At 40.2% G+C, this 26,115-nt stretch overlaps 3 protein-coding genes across 3 annotated transcripts in view; 2 read left to right on the top strand and 1 right to left on the bottom strand.

Moving 5' to 3' along the window:
- Positions 1-10,453, top strand: part of LOC141343201 (uncharacterized) — a 37,297-nt gene extending 26,844 nt beyond the window's left edge. The window contains 4 exon segments of the mRNA XM_073847803.1: positions 4,094-4,101; positions 6,657-6,727; positions 7,591-7,718; positions 9,626-10,453. Coding sequence (XP_073703904.1) covers positions 4,094-4,101; positions 6,657-6,727; positions 7,591-7,718; positions 9,626-9,787 — 369 coding nt within the window. The 3' untranslated portion in view covers positions 9,788-10,453.
- Positions 10,454-10,583: 130 nt separating this feature from the next.
- s100t (S100 calcium binding protein T) lies at positions 10,584-14,413 on the top strand. The gene is made up of 3 exons (XM_073847442.1): positions 10,584-13,022; positions 13,634-13,799; positions 13,881-14,413. The coding sequence occupies exons 2-3, from the start codon at positions 13,635-13,637 to the stop codon at positions 14,055-14,057; spliced, it is 342 nt and encodes a 113-aa protein (XP_073703543.1). The 5' UTR covers positions 10,584-13,022; position 13,634; the 3' UTR covers positions 14,058-14,413.
- Positions 14,414-22,983: 8,570 nt separating this feature from the next.
- LOC141343434 (serine/threonine-protein kinase pim-3-like) lies at positions 22,984-24,259 on the bottom strand. The gene is made up of 5 exons (XM_073848035.1): positions 24,188-24,259; positions 24,015-24,065; positions 23,463-23,841; positions 23,183-23,359; positions 22,984-23,075 (listed from the first exon to the last, which is right to left on the bottom strand). The coding sequence occupies exons 2-5, from the start codon at positions 24,030-24,032 to the stop codon at positions 22,984-22,986; spliced, it is 666 nt and encodes a 221-aa protein (XP_073704136.1). The 5' UTR covers positions 24,033-24,065; positions 24,188-24,259.
- Positions 24,260-26,115: the final 1,856 nt, after the last annotated feature.

Genomic DNA, 26,115 nt, shown 5'->3' with positions numbered 1-26,115 from the left:
TGCATTCTTTCTCTCTCCCTCCCTCACGTATGCACAAACATATCTTCATGCTGCAGAAAGAAAGTTAGACAGAAAAGAAGACTTTCAAAACATATCTTGATGAATGCGTCAAAGCAAGTTGGCTAGAAACTTGGAAAAAATATCTGACTAAACTCTCAAGGTGTGGCTGGATGATGATCTCACTGGTGTCTCACTAAGCCTTTATGCAACGATCAAATACATGCTCCTACTTGTGATAGACACACACACTCACTGACAGGTCATTCAGACACGGGCCATGCAGTTGGCACAGAACCCACCGCAATAAATCAGAAAGCAGAAAATGTTTGTAGACGGTTAGAAGAAAAACGGTTGAAGTGGTGTTATTCACTTCCTAAACCTCTTCTTACCTCTCACCTCATTTATGACAGTACACTTTCAGGGGAGTTATGTCCGCACAACACCTCTCTTGAGTAATATATCCTGTTTTCCCCACCCATAAAGTTCTGGGTATACGCCCAGTGATTTGATGGGAAAAAAAGCAAGTTGGGAAGACTGGAATTCGCAGAAGAGGCATTTTTATAGGCATTGTACTGGCTTAAGTTAGAAGAGGCAAGAAGCAGCGGAAGAAAACTTTCCTTACAAAACTAGGTAAGCATTCTGATTTGATCCGAAGAGAGTTGTGGGACAAACTATTGTTGTTTGCTGAGATTTTGTCAGTTTAGAATAAAACAAGATGTTTTATTATGGATATTTTAACTAGTGGTTTCTGTTTTAAAGATGTTTCTCCTCATTTAACTTTTGGTTGTAATCCTTTTTCTGAAAAGGGCGTTTTCTGCTTTTAGTTAGATCTGTTTTTGCTGTTTTTATGGAAGTTTAGAAACATTCTGGTCTGTTAGCTATTTTTAAATCAGCTTGAACTGTTTAACACATAACTTTGGCATCAAGTTAACAGGGTTCCATAAATAAGCTTTCGTGCCCGATGCGAATGTGTCACTTTCCGTTTAATCCAACCCACTCTGCGTGAATATTTCAGTTCTTACGCGCCAGCGTGGGCTCACTTGTCCGGTGACTACAAGTAGCCGATCCGATTCCCTATAGATATAACGCAAGCCCTTCTCCCTTTACACCAAAGAAGAAATCAGAAACCTGGTATTTATTAATTCAGAGCGTTTTCTCAGAGCGCAAGCGCGGCTTCTGCCGCAAATCCTTTGCGTGAGGTGAATACTCGCTGTCTATTATGCGCCGCTTGCTGTGATAAGCCCTGCAGTCGACTTTATGGGCGTTGGGGGGAAATGCACTCGATCCTAACCGGACGAAGCACGACCTCAATGTGTCAGCGGCTACACGGCCACCAGAACGCCGTTAATTATGAATACAGAGATAAGACAGCAGTGGTGGGAGTTGTCTGATAACCCAGTGAGCTTGAGACAACTTGTTCACCGTTGCCTTCAAGTGCTGACAGCCTGGTACAAGCTGAGGAAATGATTCACACCTCGCGGAGAGACGAAAAACAAGCTTCTTTGTCCACGTTTACTTAGGCTACTTAGGCTAGAAAAACAAACACCACCACCACAAATTAAAAAATACTAAAAACTATTCTTAAAGGGACAGTCCACTCCCAAAATTAAATTGCGTCATCATTTACACACCCTAATGATGTTTCAAATGTGTGACTCCGTCGTCATTCACTTAACTGTATAGAAAAGACATGGATTTTTCTAGTATTTGAATATGTTCTTTGAGGATTACTTATAATAATGTTAATAAAGTTTTTTGCACAAATATGTAGAAAAATGATTATTTTTAACCCTCAATCTGACCCTGTCTAAAACTACCTGTTTTAAGGGGCAGGGCCTTTAAGGCTTCTCAGTGATCAGCCACTGTTATGATTGGCTAAAAAAACGGTAATTTCAAGAAAAAGCATTATGGAAGCATTTACTTACAGTTTGTGATGCAGCTGCAGTCAAATCTAGTACAGCTTCATCTTTCAACAAATGTTTCTTTGTGAATTCTTCATGACACTGTGCCTCATTTACAAAACAAAATGCTCCGAACAATCCTCAGACACAATCTGGGATGCCACTAAAAATAAACTATCCACTTTTTCTTTATGCTGGGATCCTTCTGATACCTGTACAAAGATGCAAACAAGCTGTTTAAACCAAACGCGTCAAAACGAACATTGTTTCACTACATTTATCCTATTGCATGGACCGTGTCAGGAAGTGAATGTGTATCTGTATACTGTATCCAGTGTAGACAAGATAGCGGCAGTGATTGTAATTTCTATTTTCTTTTGACGCGACACACATTCAGCGTGAACGGCAGTGGGCGGAGCCTATGGTGAGAAGATGATGATTCGTTTATGCAAGTGTTTATGCAAATGTTTGTGCCCTGGTGACTTCACCTTGCACCTAAAATCTAAACAAGCTGTTTTTGGAGTTTGATTAAATGAATGCTATAAAACTTGCAGGATGTTTTAATGGTACAATAATCTCTTATATGCCAAAAGATCAAGGCAAATTTGATTTCTCATGTCATGACTTCTTTAATATTACATATTAATATTATACATTCTCCAAAATGAGTAGTACTTATCCCCATGCATGGATTTATACAAAAAGAAATTGTTAAAGAATATCTAATAATTGAAATACCCATGATGTGTCTGCACAGATATTTTAGGAATCAGATCATTCAGTCATGTTAGGGCAATGAGTATGCATACTTGCACTCATACATGCATCTTGGGGGAACAAGAAGAACATCTTAAAGAAATAAGAGCCATGAACCACCTGCCCACACAAGTGCAACAGTTTGTGTTTGAGAGCTGAGCATGAGAAATGTGAACAAAGCCTTGTTCATGCAGTCACTTTCTCATCCTCATTCTTTACATTTTCAACTAGCGATAGTTGCAAGTTTGACATTTTTCAGTAACATCAGAAAACAAGGGCAAACCTCAAGTAGCCTGGAGGGACATCTAGAGGAGAAAGAATGGAATGCAGTTCATTGAAGAAAAACTGTGAGGAGAACACAGTAATAAGAGATGTGATTTTGATACTATTGCATTTTTATTTGCCTACTGGGCAGAAAAATCATTTATTTGACCTTGTTTAGGGCAGACACTGTAGGTTTTATTCAGTGTCACCACAAAGCAATTTGTTATTTGGGAAGTTACTTTGAAAGCATAGCTTGCTACAAGTCAAAAAAATTTAAGTGCACTCAGTCAAGATACTGTTTTGAAAATGTAACCGTTTTGACCTGCAAACGTTAATAGCATGTTAACATAACAACTAAACAGAAAAGTTGTTCCCTTTGCATCTTTGAAAAGTCGGCTCATAAAGATGGGATCATTTTGTTGTCAACACAGATCCACTAAAATGACTAAAAAAGCTGTATTGTTCATGTCAACACATGTGCACACACCTAGACTTTTTAAAATTAAACTTCAACAACAGAACAAACACAGTCAATATACAGTTTGCACATACCCATCCACCTTATTTTTCCCTTAAGAGTGGGTGCAGCCATTTGTAAATTTAATGTGCAAGGCTTCGGTGTCATTTGCTTCCAGCTATTTTTAGCAATAAACAATATGACTTGTTTTCCTGCTTGATATTGCAAACTGGTGTGTCTTACTATTATTGTAATGCATTATCTTAATTATGAACACTGGTTTGTAGTGCAGTTTTGCCAGTTATTGCACGTTGTTATTCTTCTCACTATTTCAGTGGCTAAGGCTGGCCACACACTACACTCTTAAAAATAAAGGTTCCGAAGTGTTTTTGCAGTTTAAGAACCATGTTTGTTTCCCCAAAGAACCTTTCAGTGAATAGCTCCTAAAATGAACATTTGAAAAACCTAAAAAGCCTTTTTTACTATAAAGAAGCTTTCTGCATTTTAAGGGTTTTATGGATGTTCGAGGTTCTTCATAGAACCATTGATGCCAATAAAGAATCTTTATTTTTAGAGTGAAGACGATTTACAAAAACAATGGGAGAACAGACATGAAAACAGTTTCAATTGATTTTTAGCCTTATAAACCTCTGAATGCGCACACTATGACTAGACCCTGAGACCACACACTTGTTGATTGTAGGAACGGTTTCAGGGTGACACGTGATCTGCATGACATATTCAGCTTCATATAGGTTTTCATAGACGGTAGGTTTTGGTGCTGAGATGTATTTGAGAGGTAAAGAGTGCCGGTTCAAATCTGTGTGACCACGGTTGGACAAAAGATTTTAAATCTACACTCAAGGAAGATTCAAATTGCGTTAACAAATGCATTTTTATACTGGTTTTGCATTTGTTAACATTATCGAGTATGTTTAGGGTTGGGTTTGGTAGCACATTTCCAACACGATAAAGCACGATAGAGCATAACTTTTAGCAACAGTCCCAGGATATTTGAACTCTGAACCGCCGCAATACGAACCTGAAACAACGTAATAAAAACACAGCAACATGTACCTATATTAATGTAATAAATATGTGCCAGGTTTCATGTATTGAACCTGTGTTTTAACGCCACTCAGTGGACATTTCTTTTTTAAACTGACGCAAAACGTGCAGTAAGGTATGTAAAAAAGGTGTTGCTGTAGAGGGGTATTTAGGACAAATCAATTCACAATAAAAATTCAGACTTTCCAGTGATATCTGGCTAGGAGGGCTGCAGGTGACCACATTTGTTTATTCCTTCAGCTCGTGTTTAGACTCGCTACACCGCTATTATTTGGGTAAACTAACTAATTACTGGAAAAGCTATGCCTCTTAGGCCTGAAAAAATCGTCTGAGTTAGCTAGTATCATCGTTACTTTTAGTTAACTGCTCTCCAGCTCTCTAAGCTGTTGTGTTTAGAACTTTGTGGCTTTACTTGCAATGCTTTCCAATTCGCTTTTAGTGCCTTTAGTTTCCGTTTGGCAGCTGGCATGTATTGCAAAGGTTCCTGGGTTTGTTGACTTCTGCATTTCACAGCATCTCATTACGTGACAGTTTGTTTGGGTCCCCTGGGACTAATCACGAGGAGCACCTATCAATCAGCCTGTCTGATGCTTTTGCCTTAGTCTGACCAAGTCTGAGCTTGGATATCACCTAATGAGTGCATCTCATTTAGAACAATGACAACATTTTAAAAAGAAACACACTTCTCTGTGGCAAACACTAGCCTCAAACAGCCAAACACATGACTTCTACAAAAAAAACAAAAAAAAAACAGTCTTTTCACAGCCACAACTACAGTAATTCAATTCCACATTGGATGCTCATATAGGAGAAAGGATTAATAAGCATGATTATCAGTAAATTCCAGCAGGTCTTCCTCCAGTAATTTTCGCCCAAGCCCTGCTCAGGCTTCTCTCTCTCTCTCTGTCTAATTAGGTTAATAGAGGTCCATCAGTAATTGGGATGACGGCAGAGCACTGGTGTAGTGTACTAATGTTAGAGGTGTAGTGTAAGTATTCAGGTGTGACGTCTGTCAGATGGAAGATTTACCTGAAAAGGTATCCTATAGAATTACCCATACGTCACACGCACATTAAAATCACATTAATTTTGTGCATGCATGTGAGTGTTGCAGCTCATCTCAAGGAAAAATGCAGGACTTGTTCAGACAGGCAGCAAAATCTGATTTTCTGCCCAAAACTTTAGTTTTTGTAAAATATTGGTTGTCATCCAATAATGAAGTTTTTTTTTATTTTATATGTGACCCTGGACCACAAAAGTAGTCTTAAATAGCACTGTAGCAATAGCCAAAAATACATTGTATGGGTCAGAAGGATCGATTTTTCTTTTATGCCAAAAATCATTAAGATATTAAGTAAAGATCATGTTCCATTAAGATATTTAATAAATTTACTACCATAAATCTATCAAAACTTATTTTTTGATTAGTAATATGCATGGCTAAGAACTTAATTTGAACAACTTTAAAGGCGATTTTCTCAAAAAAAATTTTTTTTTTTTTTTGGCACCCTCAGATTCCAGATGTTCAAGTAGTTGTATCTCTGCCAAATATTGTTCTAAGCTTTCAGATGATGTATAAATCTAACTGTCAATAAAATTGACCCTTATGACTGGTTTTGTGGTCCCATTTATGTAATTGTGCATTGACATTTCTTTGCCATATAGGCTCAATGTGCTAGTCATTTAAAACACTAATAATGTAGTAAGATTGTTAAATATAATCTTTAGCAGGTCTCAAAATGAACATAATTTTACATCTAATGTTCTAACATTTACTTGTAGTATTTTAATTTATATTTTATTTCATTACACAGACTGAAAAAATAATCTGTAATAATAGATAAAACTAAGATTATTAGAGTATACATGCACCAGAAAATTCTATTTCAGTTTTTTCTACTTCAGATTTTAGCATTTAATTCAATTTATTACTTGTAGTTTCCTTGTAATTGTTTGTGAAACTTGCAAAATATGTAAAAAAAAATAAACCTTTTTTTTCAGTGTATACATGTTTTGTGCAATTGAGGCCTTCGCCTGTGTTTTTACTGTACCTTGTGTTTGTTATGGATAAGCTTGTTAAATGTCACTGGAAGGAAACTCAAATTAGATCATTAATTATTTGTTAGTGTCAAATATGAGATAGGATCTACAGTACAAGAATATGAAATGCAGTAGGTTACACTTTATTGCTTTACTTTGTGTGTTGGTAGGGAAGGTAAATTCATCCAGGAGGAAAGGCCTGTGTGAGTGGGCATCCTTCAAAGAGTGTGTATGGGCTTTTGTGTATGAATGTTGTTGGATGAGAGAGAGAGTGTAACAGACATGTAGCAGGCAACCCCAGCGGTAACGTGAGCCTGTGGCCTGAGTGGATCGAATGTCCGTTAAACATCACAGGTTCCATTGTCCTGCGGTATACACTCTACAGCTCCACACACTCCTCCTCTGCTCCTCTCTCTCGCCTCCCTTCTTCAAGCTCTTTAATTATTCTAGCATCATCTCTCTCCTCAGGTCACTCATTTTCCAGTGCCTGCCCTTCCTTTGAGTTATCCCGGCTCTAAAATGTCAATTACTAACATTAAGATGTCCTTAAAATAGATATTGCAGTGGTTTCCAATCTTTTTATCTCAGGTACCACTGTAATCCCTTCATCGGTACCAAAAATGAACTTCTATAAACATGTATGAAACTACTATTGAAGGGTCATTAATTACTCACGCTCATGTCGTTCCAAACCCTTAAGACTTTTGTTTATTTTCAGAACACTAATTAAGATATTTTTGACCCTGCATAGACAGCAATAAAACTGACACATTCAAGGCCTAGAAAGGTAGTAAGGACATTGATAAAATAGTCCATTTGACATCGGTGGTTCAACCGTAAGTTTAAAAGGCTAAGAGAATACTTTTTGTGCACAAAGTTGGGAATAAAACATAGATTGACAATTTTCTACTTTGACATTTCATGTTTAATTACATTTGCGATTCAGTTATTTGTGAAATTCACTAGCAATTTCCAAGTGAAAATTGTTCCAAGATAAATTTTACACTAAATTTCTGAAGTACACATATTGTGACCCGATGAACACTGAATCAGTGTTGTATATGTGTGCTGTTTATAATCAATATTTTTCTCTTCTATGTACAGATACAAATATGGAAGGTGCCATTAAAACAGTTGTTATGCAGTTCCTGTCTTCAGCACGGGGAAAAGAGAGCCTGGGAGGGAAGAACTTCCAGAAGTTAGTCCAGAGTCAGCTGGGAAACATCCTGAGTGTAAGCAATTTCTCAGTTTGCTCCATTTAGTCAACACATAACGGCACATAATGTCTATTGACTACGAGAAAAAGATTATAGATGTTTCAATGTATATGTACATGTTTGCTTTCAGTGGCTTATTTTGAAGGGATAGTTCACCCAAAAATTAAAATTCTGTCAATAATTGCTCACCCTCGTGTGGTTTCAAACCCGTAAGACCTTCGTTCATCTTTGGAACACAAATTAGGATATTTTTGATGAAATCCGAGAGCTTTCTGACCCTGCATAGACAGCAATGCAACTAAAAGGTTCAATGCCCAGAAAGGCAGTAAGGACATTTTTAAAACAGTCCATGTGACATCAGTGGTTCAACCTTAATTTTATGAAGCTATGAGAATACTTTCTGTGCCCAAATAAAACAAAAATAACAACTTTATTCAACAATTTTTTATCTTTCCTGTCAGTCTTTGATGCATGTTCGCAAGAGTACCATAACACACAATGATCACTGACATTTAGGATAAGAAATTGTTAAATAAAGTTGTTATATTTGTTTACTTTGCACACAAAAAGTATTCATGTAACTTCGTAAAATTAAGGTTGAACCATAGATGTCACATGAACTATTTTAACAATTTCCTTGCTGGGCCTTGAATGTGGTACAGTACTTGCATTGCTGTCTATGGAGGGTCAGAAAGCTCTTGGATTTCATCAAAAATATCTTAATTTGTCTTCCAAAGATAAACAAAGGTCTTCTGGGTTAATGACAGAATTTTCATTTTTGGGTGAACTATTTCTTTAAGTGGTCCTGTCATGTTTCAATAAAATTGAAGTAGAGTAGTTGACTTCCAGAACAAAAATGTACAGATAATGTACTCACCCCCTTGTCATCCACTATGTTATGTCTTGCTTTCTTCAGTCGTAAAGAAAATATGTTTTTTGAGGAAAACATTTCAGGAATGTTCTCCATATAATGGACTTCTATGTTGCCCCAGAGTTTGAACTTCCAAAATGTAGTTTAAACGCAGCTTCAAAGAACTTCAAAGGATCCCAGCCAAGGAAGTAGGGTCTTATCTAATGAAACGATTGGTTATATTCTAAAAATAGTTTACAATTTATATACTTTTTAACCTGAAACGCTCATCTTGTCTAGCTCTGCGTGTATTCCAGTTGAAGACAGTTAGGGTATGTTGAAAAACTTCCATCTCATTTTCTCCTCCAACTTCAAAATCGTCTGAAATCGCTGTTTTACCTTTTTTTTTTTTTTTGTAAAGGGTGTTTACCTTCTTCTTGTTTATTGAGTCAGTACTTCTGCAGCGATGTTGGAAGATTTTAAAGTTGGAGGAGAAAATTAGATGGGAGTTTTGACATAACCTAACTGGTATGAACTGGAATAAACAGAGTTCACACAGAGCCAGACACATGAGCGTTTGAGGTTAAAAAGTACATAAATAGTATAATATATTTTTAAATAACTAGATAAGACCCTTTTTCCTCGGCTGGGATCATTTAGAGCCCTTTGAAGCTGCATTTAAACTGCATTTTGGAAGTTCAAACTCTGGGCACCATAGAAGTCCATTATATGGAGAGAAATCTTGAAATGGTTTCCTCAAAAAACATAACGACTGAAGAAAGAAAGACGTGGACATCTTGGATGACAAGGGGGTGAGTACATTATCTGTACATTTTTGTTCTGGAAGTGAACTACTCCTTTAAAAGTAGAAATATTTCATAATCTCTCAATTAATGTGAGGTCATAAGTGCTGCATGCATAATAATTATAAAAGAATTAGCTAAATTAATTTCAAAGTAGTTTTAGATGAAATATAGCATGTGAACTACAGAACATTAATGTGAAGACTGCATTTCATTGATTGGGCAGTGCTACATAGTTAAGGATTTCACCCTCTCTCTGTCTCTCTCAGGACACTGACAGTTCTTCAGCAGTGAAAGACATGATGAAAGGCCTGGATGACAACCAAGATGGGAAGGTCAGCTTCCAGGAGTACCTGACGCTGGTGGGCTACCTGGCCAACTCACTGAGTGAGCAAAAAACACAGAACGCCGCAGCCAGTGGACAACAATAAGCCCAAAAGCACTGATGATGATCCTTGGGTTGATGAAACTGACGATCATTTGTAATACTGGAGTCTTACACCAGTAAATAAAGAGAGGCTGGGGCTAGTTGCTATATTTTTTCATCTTTTCAACATTAAACTGCTTTTAAGTTGGTTTAAAAACTCACTGTTTTACTAAATTGTGTAAAGATTACAGTAGATTATCATACATAACAAAACACAGCTCTTTGGCCCTTGTAACAACTATCCCTGGTCTCCAGTGCAATATAAAATCTGCAATGATCTGAAAACACTTTTAAAGTCTCTGATATTACAATGAAATTATAAATCTGTTTACATGTACTCGCATCTATGAAAACAATGTCTGACCTGGGGCCATGTACAAGTGCTAAATCAAATAACATGTTACATACGTTTTTTTCTGCTTTCCATGTAAACAGGTTTTCATTTCAAGGCTCCTGTGTTTTCATATACAAATTATTTGCTTTACTGGGAACAAAATATACTTGATTAGTGGCTGAAAGGCATAACTGATAAACGCAAGCCATCAAAAATACTAAAAATACAGTCAATGTCAATGTTTTACACATCAGATTTGTCCATTTATAGAAAAAATAAAATAAAAATAAATGTTTTTGTATAACCTTTCAATTAAAACATGGAAACAATGACAAATTTGTAATTTTTTGTTGTCCTTTAACTTTTACACTTGTAATACACTACTAGTCAAAAGTTTTCGAACAGTAAGATTTTAAATGTGTTTAAAAAAGTCTCTTCTGCTCACCAAGCATTTATTTACTCTAAAGTGCAGCAAAAACAGTAAAATTCATAAATATTTTTACTATTTTAAATAACTGTTTTCTTTCTCTATCATTTAAAATGTAATTTATTCCTTTGATTTCAAAGCTGATTTTTTAGCATCACATGATCCTTTCAGAAATCATTCTAATATTCTGATTTGCTACTCAAAAACATTTATTATTATTATTATTATATTGAAAACAGCTGAGTAGAATTTTCAGGTTTCTCTAATGAATAGAAAGTTCAGAAGAACAGCATTTATCTGAAGTCTTTTGTAACATTATAAATGTCTTCATCATCACTTTTGATTAATTTAAAGCATCCTTGCTAAATAAAAATATTAATTTCTATAATATAACTCCAAGCTTTTGAATGTTATAGTGTATAATGTTACAAAGCTTTTTAATTTCAGATAAATGCTCATCTTTAGATCTTTCTATTCATCAAAGAATCCTGAAATAAATGTATGCAACATATCAGTATCTAAATACCGATAAAAAAATGATAAAACTTTTCTTGAACAACAAATCAACATATTAGAATGATTTCTGAAGGATCATGTGACACTGAAGAATGAAGTAATGATGCTGAAAAGTTTGCTTTGATCACAGGAATAAATTAAATTTGAAAATATATTCAAATAGAAAATGGTTATTTTAAATAGTAAAAATATTTCTAAATTGTACTGCTTTTGCTGTACTTTGAATATAAAAATTTGAAAATAAATGCAGGCTTGGTGAGCAGAAGAGACCTTTTAAAAAATAATAAAACATCAATTGTTTCATGTTACTGTTAAAAAAATTGACTGATACAAGCTAAACATCATGGTGGTCTGGGTACAGCCTGTGCCCTAGCATGAATACATGTTTTTAATTGTACACATTTTGTGTTTATTGGTGTCCTGTGAATTTGCACATTTGTGTGTGTTTATGTATGTTTGTGTGTGTGCGTGTTTGTGTGTTTTCAGTCCCAAGCCCTGGCTAGCATATGTGTATGGACACCGTTTGCTTAATGATGAATTAACACCTGTGCAGCAGTATCAGGTGTGACAGGACCACTTGTAGTCAGATGCTCACTGTACACACACACACCTAAGAGATAATCAGCACCTAAAGACCCTTGGGTTGTTAGTAACTACATGTGTGCCATGTAACCTTGTTTGGCCTGTAACATAATCAGTCCTCAGGCATCTGACCCCATTACATCTTATGGCTTATATGCCATTATGTTAATAATTCTAGAAAAGTGCATCAACAAATTAATTACAATTATAAATGTGTCTGATAGATAAATAGATATTAAGAACATTAAGAAACAACTTTTAGCTAATGATATTACATAACTTACACAATATAGACATTTAAATGTAAATATATGTTTATTTCTATGTATAAACCATGTTTTAAAGCATAACTACTGGTACGGTTGAATTTCTAGAGCTTGAGTTATTTTCAGTATAGCGATGTTTGTGTCTAAGTCATCAATTACAGCAGATAAATCATTTAGCAGGGGGTGCTGAACTATCACATCTCTAAAAGTTTAATGTGACAAGCACCAGTACATATAACTAACCTTTAGGATCAAACATATCTGTTTACCCAAAAGCTCTTCTTTCAGGTAAGTTCAAGGCTTCAGAGCATGTTTATATACATGAATGTCGTGTTTTATCATGCTTAAGCATGATAAAGTTTTATCGTGTTTAAGCATGAAAACATATAGTAATGACAAGTTCACTGTAAAAAGTTTTCACCAGATTCAACTTAAAAACTTAAGTTCAGCAGCTGCCTTAAAATTTTAAGTCAAATCAGCTTAAAACTCCAAGTCATTTTAACTTATTACAATAAAAATGAGTTGATTTAACTTGTGAGTTGAAATGACTTAAGTTGATTTAACTTAAAATTTTAAGGCAGCTGCTAAACTGCTAAAGTTTTTAAGTTGAAACTGGTGAAAACTTTTTACAGTGTAGTGAAGTTCGTTATATGTACAGATTCTTTACATTTTAAAGACAATTGCCTCAAATTAATTCATTCAAAGCTTATTTTGATACATGGATTCATGATTCATGATTCATGAAATGAATTAACTAAGTGACGATCAATAAAACAAAACGCTGATTATGCGGCTTGTTTTCATTTGCTCAAGTTACCGAGTAAAGCTGTCTAAACTTTCTCTCATTCAATTACGACGATCAACATCGCATTTACTCCTTTATATAACAGTGTTTTCGTATTTTTCGTCCGTTGTGAATGTGTAAACAGAGAGGACAAGAGGTAGGGAGAGACAAATGAAGGATGGATGGATGGAGGAAGGAAGGGAGGAGGAGTGTAAGGTATGATGGGAGGAGGGCAGAGTAGGTATATAAGATGCTGCACATCGCCTCCTGTCTTCACCAGCATTCATCTCTCCTCAAGTAACAGAAGAGCAACCATCATCTAACAACAAGGTAAGGGACTGAAAAGGATGGATGGACAAACTGTGAATTCTAGAGTTATATGCTTGATGTTTCTAATGAGCTTTTAGAGCAGGCTGCTAAATAAAGGCCTGGATGTGCTTTTCCAGCAGCTATTGGACAAAAATGTTTGCATTTTGTGTGGCTCGTGGCTCATCTCTATAAAGTATCTGAGGAGGCTTTTCTTCTCCATTGAAGTTATTTTTGCCAACACAACCCAATATGTTTACCAGTTCATCCATTAGGACAGGGGTAATCTCAAACTGAGGGCAGTGTTTGGTTAAATGTGTGTGCGTGTGTGTACTGAGTTGTGGGCACTGAGATTAGCTTGGATTACACTTGGCCGGGTAACTTCCTCCCCAGGTTCGGAGTGTTTTCTCCAGTTTAGGATTTCACTCTTATCAGGCGAGTCACATTTCCCTTCTGTAGTTAAGTTAAGCCCCTCATAGGATGTTCTGGAGATGGTCAAAGCGTGTTATGCAGGGAATATATAACTTTTTTCTTTTGGAACGTTTTACTGTTGTGGTCTGAAGAACCTTTTGTTCATCCTATTGAGTCTAAATACAGTCATCTCGCTACAGTGACCAATAAATCTTTCTTTCCAGAATGTCTAATGTTCTAAACTCAGAGAACACCTCCACTCTGGAGTCCGCCATGCAGCTGATGATCCAGACGTTCCACAAGTACTCTGGAAATGAGGGCGACAAATATACTCTCAGCAGGCAGGAACTCAAAGAGATGCTAACGCAGGAGCTGGGCAACTACCTTGGGGTAAGGAGAAAACCCCAAGTTTTGATTTCTTGGTGAGAGTCAGATGTTTCTAACTTTATCTGGATCTCTCTTGCTCCACAGAATGCGCAGGATAAGGATGCGGTAGATAAAGTTATGGGAGACCTGGATTCAAACAACGACGGTGAGGTGGACTTCACAGAGTTCGTCATCCTCGTTGGTGCACTCACTGTCGCCTGCAATGACTTCTTCCTTGAGTATCACGAAAAGGATGGAAAGAAGGAAGAAAAGAAAGAGTAGAGCTGCATTTCTCTGAACAAAAGCCAACACATGACCAGCGAATGATGATGAGGGGGAAATGAGGGGAGAAGGGGAATATCTGTGTGTGTCTGTGTGTGTGTATGAAATTTCCTCAACAAGTTTCACATCATCTCTGCATCCATGCAATCCTGGGTACACAAAATGTTCCATGAGGCACAACATGTTTCCAACCCCTGAACCTATTAGAAATGAAAGCGTTAGAAAATGAGATTGTGACATGGTCTTTGTTGAATATGTGAATATGTGTTTCTTCCTTTCTTTTGTTTTTTAACAATTGGAGTGGTTAATTTTAAACTAATCTCTCTATATAACAATAAAACACAGATTTAAATAAATGCAGTTGGTGTGTTTTTTTTGCAAAAGGAAGTGAAACTGATGACAATTGTTTGTTAGTGAACTGTTTGTTAGTGACAGTGACACGGTAATGAAACAAAAATGGGGTATAAATAAAGACTTTATTCAACATTTGCAAAAATGTTAACAATATGAAAAAGTTTTTTTTAAATTTTCCAATTACAGTCAGTTCCCAGATAGCACATGTACGTCTGCAAGATGTCTGTTGAAGATCACTTGATCTGAAAAGCATTTGCTATGTAAAAACATCTGACAGATGTCTGTAAGATGTCAGTTTTACATACATTCTAAATCTTAACGTCATCTAATAGACCTCTATTTGACATCTGATAGGAGACGTCTTATAGATGTCCTGCAGATGAGCACACACTCTTAAAAAATACGTCTTCCAGATGTAAACGTAGACGTCAAAAAGATGTCTCCGTGATGTATGTGTGCTATCAGGGTAGTGGATTTCACATACGCAACTTGCGTGACGCACTAAAACACGCACAGAGTATAACTAAGAGGTTCTCAAATGTGAAACACCATATGGAGTTCTCTCAAAGTTGTATACACATTCAAATCGTCTCAGGTTACGTAGGTAACCCTAGTTCCCTGAGGACAGGGAACGAGACGCTGCGTCCTGGTTCAGGACACTATGGGAACTGCCTTCAGCATGACCGGTTCTGAAACAAGGTATAGAATAACGACAGTGAACTTGACACTGGCCGGCGCCAGCCTATGACATCATCAACAGGCGCCTACTAGTATAAAAGCAGGTGCCTGAGAGCACATTACCATCTTTTTGTCTGACGGAGGTATGTGCAGGGCCCGAGGCATGGCCCCGAGACGCAGCGTAGAGTTCCCTCCGGAAGGGAACGTCTCAGGTTACGTAGGTAACCCTAGTTCCCTGAGGACAGGGAACGAGACGCTTGGTTCAGGACACTATGGGAACGCTTATACCAACGCCGCCATGCCGAGGGATAAGTGATCAAACTGACTGAATGAGGAGTCAAGAAGGAACATCACCCCTGCTTCAGCGAGAGTCGCTGGGGCCCAGCCTGTCACGGCTAGCTCGGCTACCTGTGCACGTAACTCTCAAGCGTGGAGGCCTAGAGGAAGCCTACTACACTTAGCTCTCTAAGTGATGGAGCTCATAAACGCCCTGACCGTAAGGGGGCGGAGTTTATGGAATGGAGGTCTGAACAGAGTGAAAGTCTGCTCTAGGGACCTGACAACATTCAGTGCTAACAGGTATAGGTGCTATACTCAACACTGGGGGTATTCAGTGAGGCTGAATAGCCTGTGCAACCAGAACTACCTGAGTGGAGCTTCTGCTCAGAGGGAATCTACAGAGTGGAGGTCTCATGACCTAACTACACTTGACACTGACGATGGTCTGTGAGGCTGAATAGCCTGTGCAACAGGCCTGTCTAAGTGGAGATTTTCTGAGGAGTGGAGGCTTCGACGAAAGGAAGCCTGGCAACACTCTGCGCCTTCCAGAGAGCAACTCTAAGAATGGAGGTGCCGTGGCACCTCTACACTCAAAACCTGGAGGTAGTCAGTGAGGCTGAGTAGCCTGTGCAGCAGAACTACCAACAAGGAGTTCAGAGGAGTGACTGCTTCAAAGGAAGCCAAAAAAGCACTCTGTGTCTTGCAAAGGAAAACTCTAAGAGTGGGGATCTCGTGACCCATCTACACTTCAACACTGAGGGTAGTCAGTGAGGCTGAATAGCCTGTGCAGCAGAACTACCTGAGTGGAGTTTCTGCAAAGTGGCGGCTTTGGTAAGAAGAAGCCTGGTACCACTCTGCACCCAGCAGAGGACGACTCTAAGGATGGAGGTCTGTGACCTATCTACACCCAATACTAGAGGAAGTCCGCGAGGCTGAATAGCCTGTGCAGTCGGACTGCCTATTTCTAGTGAATCTCTGGAGGCAACGAAGGACTCTGAGTGAGTCTGGAGAGTGGAGGCTTCTGAGAAGAAGCCTAACAACACCTCATAGAAGGGAGACTCTAAGGGGCCGTTCACATGAAGCGTCTTTTGCGCGCGCAAGTTCGTTATTTCAAATGGAGACGCGCGGCTTGCGCACGCATATTGGAAGCGACGCGGTCGCGACGCGCACGCGGTGCGACGCGCTCGTTTTTTCCAGGCGCGTCCGCGCCGCATCGATTTAAAAACATCTCAACTTTTCAGAATGCAGCAAGCGCACCGCAGCTTGGAGCTAGAGCGCAGCTGATGGTTGCTTAGAAACGGCAGACGCTTCCGGAGCGCAAGCGCCCGAGCGCTTTGTTGACAAGGAAGAAAGCGGCGCGCCTAGCGTTTTCCACGCGTTTTTAGGCGCGACATGTGAACGGCCCCTAATAGTGGAGGTCTGATGACCTAACTACACTTGACATTGACGATGGTCTGTGAGGCTGAATAGCCTGTGCAACAGGCCTGTCTAAGTGGAGATTTTCTGAGGAGTGGAGGCTTCGACGAAAGGAAGCCTGGCAACACTCTGCGCCTTCCAGAGAGCAACTCTAAGAATGGAGGTGCCGTGGCACCTCTACACTCAAAACCTGGAGGTAGTCAGTGAGGCTGAGTAGCCTGTGCAGCAGAACTACCTACAAGGAGTTCAGAGGAGTGACTGCTTCAAAGGAAGCCAAAAAAGCACTCTGTGTCTTGCAAAGGAAAACTCTAAGAGTGGGGATCTCGTGACCCATCTACACTTCAACACTGAGGGTAGTCAGTGAGGCTGAATAGCCTGTGCAGCAGAACTACCTGAGTGGAGTTTCTGCAAAGTGGCGGCTTTGGTAAGAAGAAGCCTGGTACCACTCTGCACCCAGCAGAGGACGACTCTAAGGATGGAGGTCTGTGACCTATCTACACCCAATACTAGAGGTAGTCCGCGAGGCTGAATAGCCTGTGCAGTCGGACTGCCTATTTCTAGTGAATCTCTGGAGGCAACGAAGGACTCTGAGTGAGTCTGGAGAGTGGAGGCTTCTGAGAAGAAGCCTAACAACACCTCATAGAAGGGAGACTCTAATAGTGGAGGTCTGATGACCTAACTACACTTCAACACTGATGGTAATCAGCGAGGCTGAGTAGCCTATGCGACAGTACCTAGTGGAGTCTGGTGGCAGTGTTCTGCGAGCAGCAGAAGGACTCTAAGAGTGGGGGTCCCATGACCTACTACACTTCAACACTGCAGGTGTTCATCGAGGCTGAATAGCCTATGCGACAGCACTACCTGAGTGGAGTCTGGAGAGTGGAGGCTTTCAAGAGAGGGAGCCTGACACACCTCCGTGCTTAGCAAAGAAGAACTCTGAGAGTGGAGGTCTCATGACCTATCTACACTCTAACCCTGAAGGTAATCCGCGAGGCTGAATAGCCTGTGCGACAGAATTACCTTAGTTATTGGAGCTCTTCTGGAGAGTGGAGGCCTGAAGAAGCGTCGACACTCAATCCTGCTAGCAGTGCTATCTGGATTGGAGTTGAAAAAACTAAAAAGGTTTGTACGAAACCAACTCAAACAATGGGACGGAGGTTTTACCTGCGTGACCCACACTGTGAAGGATTTAGAAAAGGACCCGCCAGTGGGGGAAGACCTTTACCACCAACGTGGATTTGAGGAAAATGCGTGAGCGCATTTACCACACATGTGGATTTTAAGGAGTGCTCAAGGACTTGCGTGAGTAAACACCACCAATGTGGTTTTAAGTAGGTGCCCAGAGCATAGCGAGAGGGTCACCAGACTGCAGTCTCTAGGCGATAGCAGAGCCTGAAAGCGGAGCTTCTGGAGAGGGGAGGCTTCAGCAGAAAGACTCTTTAAAGCGAGAGGAGGCCTATGACGCTCTCCCTAGGGAAACTCTTCAGAGTGGAGGCCTCAAGTGAAACGCTCTAGGCGAGGGGAGGCCTGACTACACTTGACGCTCAAGAAAATGGCAGATACTCACAGTAGAGCAAATAATGAAAAATTCTCATTTATCACCTAGCTCTGTGTAGTGGAGGCTCCGAGACTGCATCTCTAAGGAGAGAAGCCTACAACACTAGTTTTTGGTGAGTGGAAGACTGCACTCCCCCAAAAAATAGTCAGCGAGGCACTCATGGGCCTGCTAGCTGCTATAACTGTGAGAGTGAAGGTCTCAGTACTGTTGGCTGTGACAGAGGGGAGACCTATTACACTGTGCTTATCAAAGGAGTTGAAAAAACTTAAGGGTTTTGGAACCAACTCGAAAATGGGCACGGAGGATTATCCTGCGTGGTCCAACCCGTGAGGGATTTTAAAGAAGGACCCTGCCTTTACGGGAGGGATCCTTACCATAAATATGGATTTTAGTAAAGTGCCTAGTAGTGCACTTACCACTCGTGTGGATTTTAGGGAATGCTCAAAACAATTTGCGTGAGCAGACACCACTAACGTGGTTTTGAGAAGGTGCTCTAAAAATTTCGCGAGGAAGACACCTGTATTATTCCCGGGCGATAGCAAAACCCGGAAACGGAGCTTTCAGTGAGGGAGGCTTTAATGGTTACAAGCTCTCTCGAGCGTAACAAGCCTGACGACGCTCAGCTGAGGAAGCTCTATCAAGTGGAGGCCTTGGTATACACGCCCTCTCGAGGAAGGGAGGCCTACCTACACTCAACGCTTGTAGTGACAGGTCCACGAAAAGGGCTCACAAGTTGCCTTAGTCTTGTGTTTTCGGCTTGCATTTCTGGAAAGTGGAGGCTTAACAGAAATACCTCACATAGAGGGAGCCTGGCAACACTCAACCCAGTAAAAAAGCTCTCATGAATGGAGGTCTAAGAATGACCTGGCTACATTCAGCGCTAAGAAGTATTATCTTTATATGTCTCTCTTTACAGAGGACTTCACAGAGAGGAGGCCTTCTAGGCCTGCTACACTCAATTCTGGCGGATTGGGTCACAATACCAGAAAGTAATTTGGCGAGGCCCAGAATGGGGCCTAACAGCCAAATATATAAGATTTCTACTTCAAAGCGGGGCTTTTTAAAGAGAGCGGAGGCTTCAGTAAAACATCTCTCTCTCAGAGAGGGAGCCTTGACGACGCTCTATTCACCCTAACACACAAACTCCTAGGAGTGGAGGTCTCACATATGTGTATATGAAAATACACAGGGAAGGTACCTGACTACACTCATGCAAAAAGAGTATTACTCTTAGCAGGGTTTGAGTGAGCGGAGGCTTCAGCAGAGCGATTATTTTTTTTTTTCCGCTTGAAGCAGCTTGACAACGCTCAAGAGGGTTTTTTTTTTATTTTTTTTATTACATATTCTCGTATGTATATGTATGTTGGATCATGTCTATACCAAGCTTACTCTAGCGGAGGTTTCAAACCTGGCAACGCTTAACCCAAGAGGGGATTTCTACGAGTGGGGGTCTCTACACCCTGTTTTCTTTTAAAACGAGGGGAGACCTGGCTACACTCGATACTTGGTGGCAGTAGAACTCAAGAGGAGCTCGAAAACTGCAATAGCAATCACCCAAGCGGAGCTGGTAGACATGAAAACATACATTATACATATTTGAATATTTTGATTAAAGTGTTTTCTTTACTGTTCACATACCGGGCCATCAGATTGAGTATCCATCTCATCATCTGCCCAGCCCCAGAGTCTTTGCGAGGGGAAAAAGAAGAGGCAGGTAGCCGAACGGACGTGAGGGGAACCAGAGAGGAGACTCTAGGTGCCCGATCCAGGCCTGCCGCCACGCCGGCGCTGGATCGTCTCCCTTAGATCCCCTCTCCTATGCCACGCATCACGCCTCCTCTGGGACCGACTCCTCCCGGGGGGAGGGCCCCGAGTGGCCACACTGGCGACCTGGCCTCGTCTCTGGCCCTTGGACCAGGACGGGCCTGGTTTTCCCCGGTGTTCAGGTGGGGGCGTGGACCGGCGAGGGATGCATGATTTAAAAGCCGCCGAGCGCGCCTTCGCCTCTCTGAACTTCTTGGCCACCGCCTCGACGGATGTGCCGAACAGTTCAGATGGCGAAACCGGCGCATCGAGGAGAAAGTGTTTCTCTTTTTCCCCGATGTCCGCCAGGTTCACCCGCAGATGTCTCTCAGTGGTGTGGCGCAGCTCAGCCACCTCCTCCGGGGAAAGCCCCAGACCTCGGTCCAGATCTTTCAGTAGATCAGCCTGGTACACCTGCAGCACTGCCACCGTGTGCAGAGGAGCACCAGCCTGACCCACTGCCGCATATGCCCTGCCTTTCAACAAGATGTTTCTCTCAAAGGCTTGGATGGCAGGGTCGGAGCCTTCAGGGTTGATGTCCTTCCCGCTGAGAGATCGTTCGCAAACGTCTGCTCAATGAGAGGCATCGACACATATCCGCGCCCATGCATTCCCTCGACATCAGCATAATTCACATGCTGATGCCTGTGAATGCGGGCTGAATATGGCCTGTCCCATTCCCTCTCGATCTCTTATGCAGATCAGGAAGGAATGGGAGGCTCACGGGAGTTGGCTTGTTATGGCCGGGAAGGAGCCGCTCGTCTAGTCTACCTAGGGCGGCCTCTTCCCCGGCAGGCTTCCACTGAAGGGGTAGCCGCGCGGCCCATAACAGACATCAACTGTTCATATGCGGGGCAGGCAGGCTGCATGGGCTCAGAGAGCTCATCTTGTTCCATTTCAGCCTCCTGCTCGCCAAGGCTTGAAGCCAAAAGAGCACTCGCTGCAGGATCGGAAGATGAGAGAGACAGCACATCTTCCGCTAGCAGCGCGTTCTCGTCTCCGGCTGACGTGCGCGAGAGATTAAACCCTCTCTCAAACTCGTCAGCCAGCTCCACTTGTGATCCCCGCGATCTCAGCCGCCGGGCAGCCTCAGCCGCCGCGGGACCCGAGCCGCGTGGGGCGGATGGATGTCCCAATTCCCTCGAGAAAAGAGACAAACGAGAACGGAGTTTCTTCAAAGTGAAACTCTCACAATGAACGCGCTCCGCTCCTTCTAGAGCAGAGCGCGCGTGCTCTACACCTAAACACACCAAACAGAGGTCGTGTGCATCATCAGGTGTCAGATTTCTCTGACACGGATCCGCACACTTCCTAAACAGTTTCTCTCTAGGCATCGCTATACTCACTCGTTTAGAACAGAGGACTCTGAAGACAAAAAGATGGTAATGTGCTCTCAGGCACCTGCTTTTATACTAGCAGGCGCCTGTTGATGATGTCATAGGCTGGCGCCGGCCAGTGTCAAGTTCACTGTCGTTATTCTATACCTTGTTTCAGAACCGGTCATGCTGAAGGCAGTTCCCATAGTGTCCTGAACCAGGACGCAGCGTAGAGTTCCCTCCGGAAGGGAACTACAGTATATTGTACCGTATTGAAGAAAGTCACGACATCCAATGGGGAAGGGTTGTGTAGCGTTTCTTCTAAGTAGGCCTGCATTACACGCTCACTGAGCTGTACTGATGTAAACAAACAAAATATTTCATGCGCACCAGATTCGAATTTTTTTTTTTACAAAAATACATTCTCACACCATGGCAAAACAAGTCTACAGAATTTTACTTAAAAATGGCTTTAGCTAATAACTCAGCAACTGTAATCCCTGCTTTAACCCTGAACAAGAGTAAATTTATTCTTTATGATTATCTATAAACTTTATCCGCCATTTTATTTTGATTAAAATTAAAAATCTACTTTTTTGAACTCCTCCTAGATAATTTGTCAGATCACCAAATTTTGCAGCTCTAGACCTTGCTGGCAAAAAGTTATCAAAATAATTTTGATCTATTAAACTGTTTAACAGATACACATTTTTATATTTGTCTGGTATGACCCAATATGAATACCATGTCTATATGATGTGTGCACAAAGGAAAAACTTCTCAAACCATGTCCATATGCAGATCAAGTTATTTGAAGAAACATGCTTAGTTTCATGAATTGTTGAAGCACCAAAATGAATTGGGTAGAACATCATAGTTCAAATAAAAATTCACAGTAAAATTCTTCTGATTCCTTCAGTGTCCTGGAATCAGTTGATCTTATGCAATCTATTTCTGCAAAGCATTGGCATTGTGAAGATATAAGTTAACTGATTGCCATTTTAACAACCTGATGTTAATTCTGAGAACACATAAGAAGTTTCATAAAATTCTGCAATACCTCCACAACTGTATGATCCATTATATACCATGAGCACCTTCTATGTTGGATGTCCTAACAAATCCTCTAATATGACTCAGACACCTCAAAAAACAAGGCAAACTCTCTTATAAACTTTTTTAAAATTATACATTTTTTATTACACATTTCAAAGTTTTCTTATATTTTTATATAATTATCTACTTAAATTATCTCATACACATCGTATAAACTTATACACTTATCTTTACAAATAACTACTATTTAGACATTTATAAGCAAGCAGGACTGCCAGTCGCAAGTTTTGCTGCTTCAAGTCGAGGTGCCAGACGCTACCAGGACATGCCAGCCCCGCAAGACGCTAAGGCTTGAGTGGAGGGATGGAAAGTCCTCTCATGTCAGCCCGCCAGACACAAAGCTGACTGAAGATAGAAAACAACAGGGTGGCTGGGGCAGGAGTTGTTTTCTAAGGTTCTTCGTGTCTTACTGAAACCAGTCATGGAGATGCATTTTCTCCAGATCGATCCTCTGGTGTGGATCAGATTGCAGACATGAAGAAATCATCTGGCAGCATTCTGTGCAAAAAGACATTTGATTTATTAGCTTATTCTTTACACCTGCTCACCTTACAAGTTGTAGGTCTTTTTTGTATGTTTAGAATACAGATTGTTCTGTGACTTACCTTGTGAAAGGCCAGGTCTGGTCCATCTCCTCTTACTGATCAGATCCAGGTCGTAATCAGTGGGATAATATCCGCACACTATCATAAATTGGAGGATCCCTAGCGACCACACTGTTGTCGGCTTTGTGTGGTATCTGCCGTTCATGGTGACCTCTGGTGGACAGAATGCTTTTGTGCCTGGAGGAAAAAGATTTTGCCCCTTTAATACATTTCCACATCATGTTGACTACACAGGATGCAATAATGTGAGATAATTAACAAAGCAGTTCATAACACATACCACTGAAGACTTCGTAGCCAAATTTCTTCATTTGCACACCACACCCGAAATCAATTAATTTCACCTCCAAGGTGTCCTGGTTCACCAGAAGGTTCTCCATCTTTATGTCCCGATGAAAGACACCACGCTTGACGCAAACGTTAGCGGCTTTGATTACCTGCCGCATAACATTTCGTGCCTTCCCCTCATCGAGACTTTCTCCGTGGAGCTTCACAAAACTTTTTAAATCCATGCAGGGCATGGGTCGCTCCATGACCATAATGTAGTGGTCTTCGTTGTCCTCCCAGTCCAGAAGTTTTATAATCTGAGGACTTCTGGGGCTCTTATTAGCCATGAGTGTCAAGCCTATCTCCATGGGTATGGCTGCTGGATGATCAGGCTAAAAAAAAAGGAAATGGGACGCTTAGATGGAGATGGTTTCCCAAATAATGACTTGGTCCACAAATCAGAACAGTTTTTCTACTTGTAATTTGTGATTAATATTAATATAAGATGTTATAAATTGAAAACAGTGACTGAGAAGTAGTAATATAGAGACTGCAGTCTACTCACCACTCTGATGTATGGCATGTTTGGTGACTTTACTGAAAATTTCACAGCCACCTGATCAACAAAAAAAAAAAAAAAAAAAAAAAAATCACAATTAGAATGCATACAGAAGTCGTATTAGTCCAGACATTATTTTTGAAGAGATATGCAAAGTTTAGTAAGAAAAAAAATTAAACCTCAAGTCCATCCTTGCAGCGAGTCCCTTTGTAGACAAAGCCAAATCCGCCTTGACCAAGTTTTGGGCCGATTTTATAACTGCTGCGGATGTGGCCTATTGAAATGTAAACAATTGCAGTTAATAAAACACAAGTTGTCATGACTGATTGATCATATGATTTTTTACAGTGTTAATAATTCATAATAACATTGTCTTATTCTCATGGATGAATTATTCTTACCTTTGTCTGGGACGTCCTGCTCCACCTGTTCCTCGACAGCAGGGTGGACTTTAGAAGCTGGAGCTATAATATTAACAGAATAAAATAAATCAGTAAAATATCACATACTCAAATTAGAGTGGTTATTCATTTAGGTGCACTTTGACTTGATATCTTAAATTAAACTTCTCTAAACAATGTGCACCGATTTGTTTAAGCTCCAACATCAGACTGGTTTGGTAAAGACACATAATAAATCTATTCTCAGATCATGTTCTGATCAAAAATAAAATATTTCAGTGTTTTGGGACAGTGATTCATACATTTAGAGAGAAGAATCCCATAAAGCCTAAAATCAAAACATGACATGATGTGATTGTACCATCGTTAGATGTCCGATATGATCCAGCTTCAGCCTGGTGCTTATTCTCAGCCTCAGCCAGATCATATTTAGCTTTACGGCGAGAAAAGTGGAGAGCGGGCCACCTCCAGAAGCTCTTCTTTTTCTTTTTCACCTCTCCCTCTGCCTCCTTTTCTCCATCAGTACCACTAGCAACAACAGGCGCCTCATCAGGCCGATGAGATGGATGGTTATCCGCTGTGGTAGTGGTGTTTTTGAGAAGAACACATGGTTCTTGCTCACACTCCTTCTCAAACACTTTTTTCAATCGCGAAAGTAGTCCCATTGTCCAAACAAAGTTTGTCACTGGATAAATAGTCAAATAGCAATCAATAAGTCAATACGCCGAAACTTCAACCCACAAAATGAGAAAGTTGCAATCCTAGGTGAGATGTTCTAAATCAGGTGATGTCATAACTGCAGCAGATACACTGAGATAGTTAAAATAGAACTTTCAAATTTCAAAAAATGCATCACATGGTCCAGTCTATTGCAGTTTATTATTCGTGGCCAGAATTCATGTTTCTAATAGGCTATTTTTTAAATAAGAACTTTATAATTAGATATGTCTTGTACATGGTGGTATGTAAATATTGGACTGATTAAAGTTTTGACACGTTAAAATGATAAAGAAATGCATACAACCTGCATTTTTTAAATTCTAGCACTTGTGGATGCATTTCAACTGCACCTACAAATTTAATGAATAATGTTATGGAATACTGGAATATAGAAATATAAAATGATAGGAAAAAATTTAATAGAATGATAGTTTAAATATGAAAATAAAATTAGACCTAACAGTAAGCAGAAGCGACTTGTTAAAAATGCAAATTTGTTTGGTAAAGAAACAGGGCTGTGTTGCTGCAGAGAGGTACATCATGACTTTGTTTGGAACAGTTTTCTTTAGCAAAATAGAGCAAAGACAATATTGTCTCTACAATTTATATCAGTTAATATTTATTTCTTGTTTATTGAGCTGTTGCCCTGACATGAAGTAAAGTCTGCTACTACAGACCATGCTAACCAAACTTCATATACTCGTTCTAAATGGAGAACTGCATATAGTTCTATGATTACATATTTGTTGCTTCACAGTGACAGGGCTCAGTGAAAGTAACCTAATTTGAAAAGGTTATTTTTATTTTAAGATTATAGTAATACGTTGGCGTGTTTTCACGACTCGTCTTTAATTGGTGGCACTGAACTTAAACAATGCCACTGAAGCGAAACTTACTTTGCTGATTATTAATGCTGAAAATGGTCAATTGTCATGTTTTGGGCTGTACAGTCGTGGCCAAAAGTTTTGAGAATGACACAAATATTA

Source organism: Garra rufa, chromosome 9 (assembly GCF_049309525.1).
Source record: "Garra rufa chromosome 9, GarRuf1.0, whole genome shotgun sequence".
NCBI lineage: Eukaryota > Metazoa > Chordata > Actinopteri > Cypriniformes > Cyprinidae > Garra > Garra rufa.
This window is presented reverse-complemented; position numbering and strand designations above follow the sequence as displayed.

Bases quoted from the DNA above. Each gene is read 5' to 3' on its own strand.
- s100t (XM_073847442.1), top strand. From the start codon at position 13,635: ATGTCTAATGTTCTAAACTCAGAGAACACCTCCACTCTGGAGTCCGCC. The intron at 13,800-13,880 runs GTAAGGAGAAAA...CTTGCTCCACAG, and splicing joins AGCTGGGCAACTACCTTGGG to AATGCGCAGGATAAGGATGC.
- LOC141343434 (XM_073848035.1), bottom strand. The intron at 23,360-23,462 runs GTATGTGTTATG...TTTTTCCTCCAG, and splicing joins TGGCTACGAAGTCTTCAGTG to GCACAAAAGCATTCTGTCCA. The intron at 23,076-23,182 runs GTAAGTCACAGA...CTTTTTGCACAG, and splicing joins CAGACCTGGCCTTTCACAAG to AATGCTGCCAGATGATTTCT.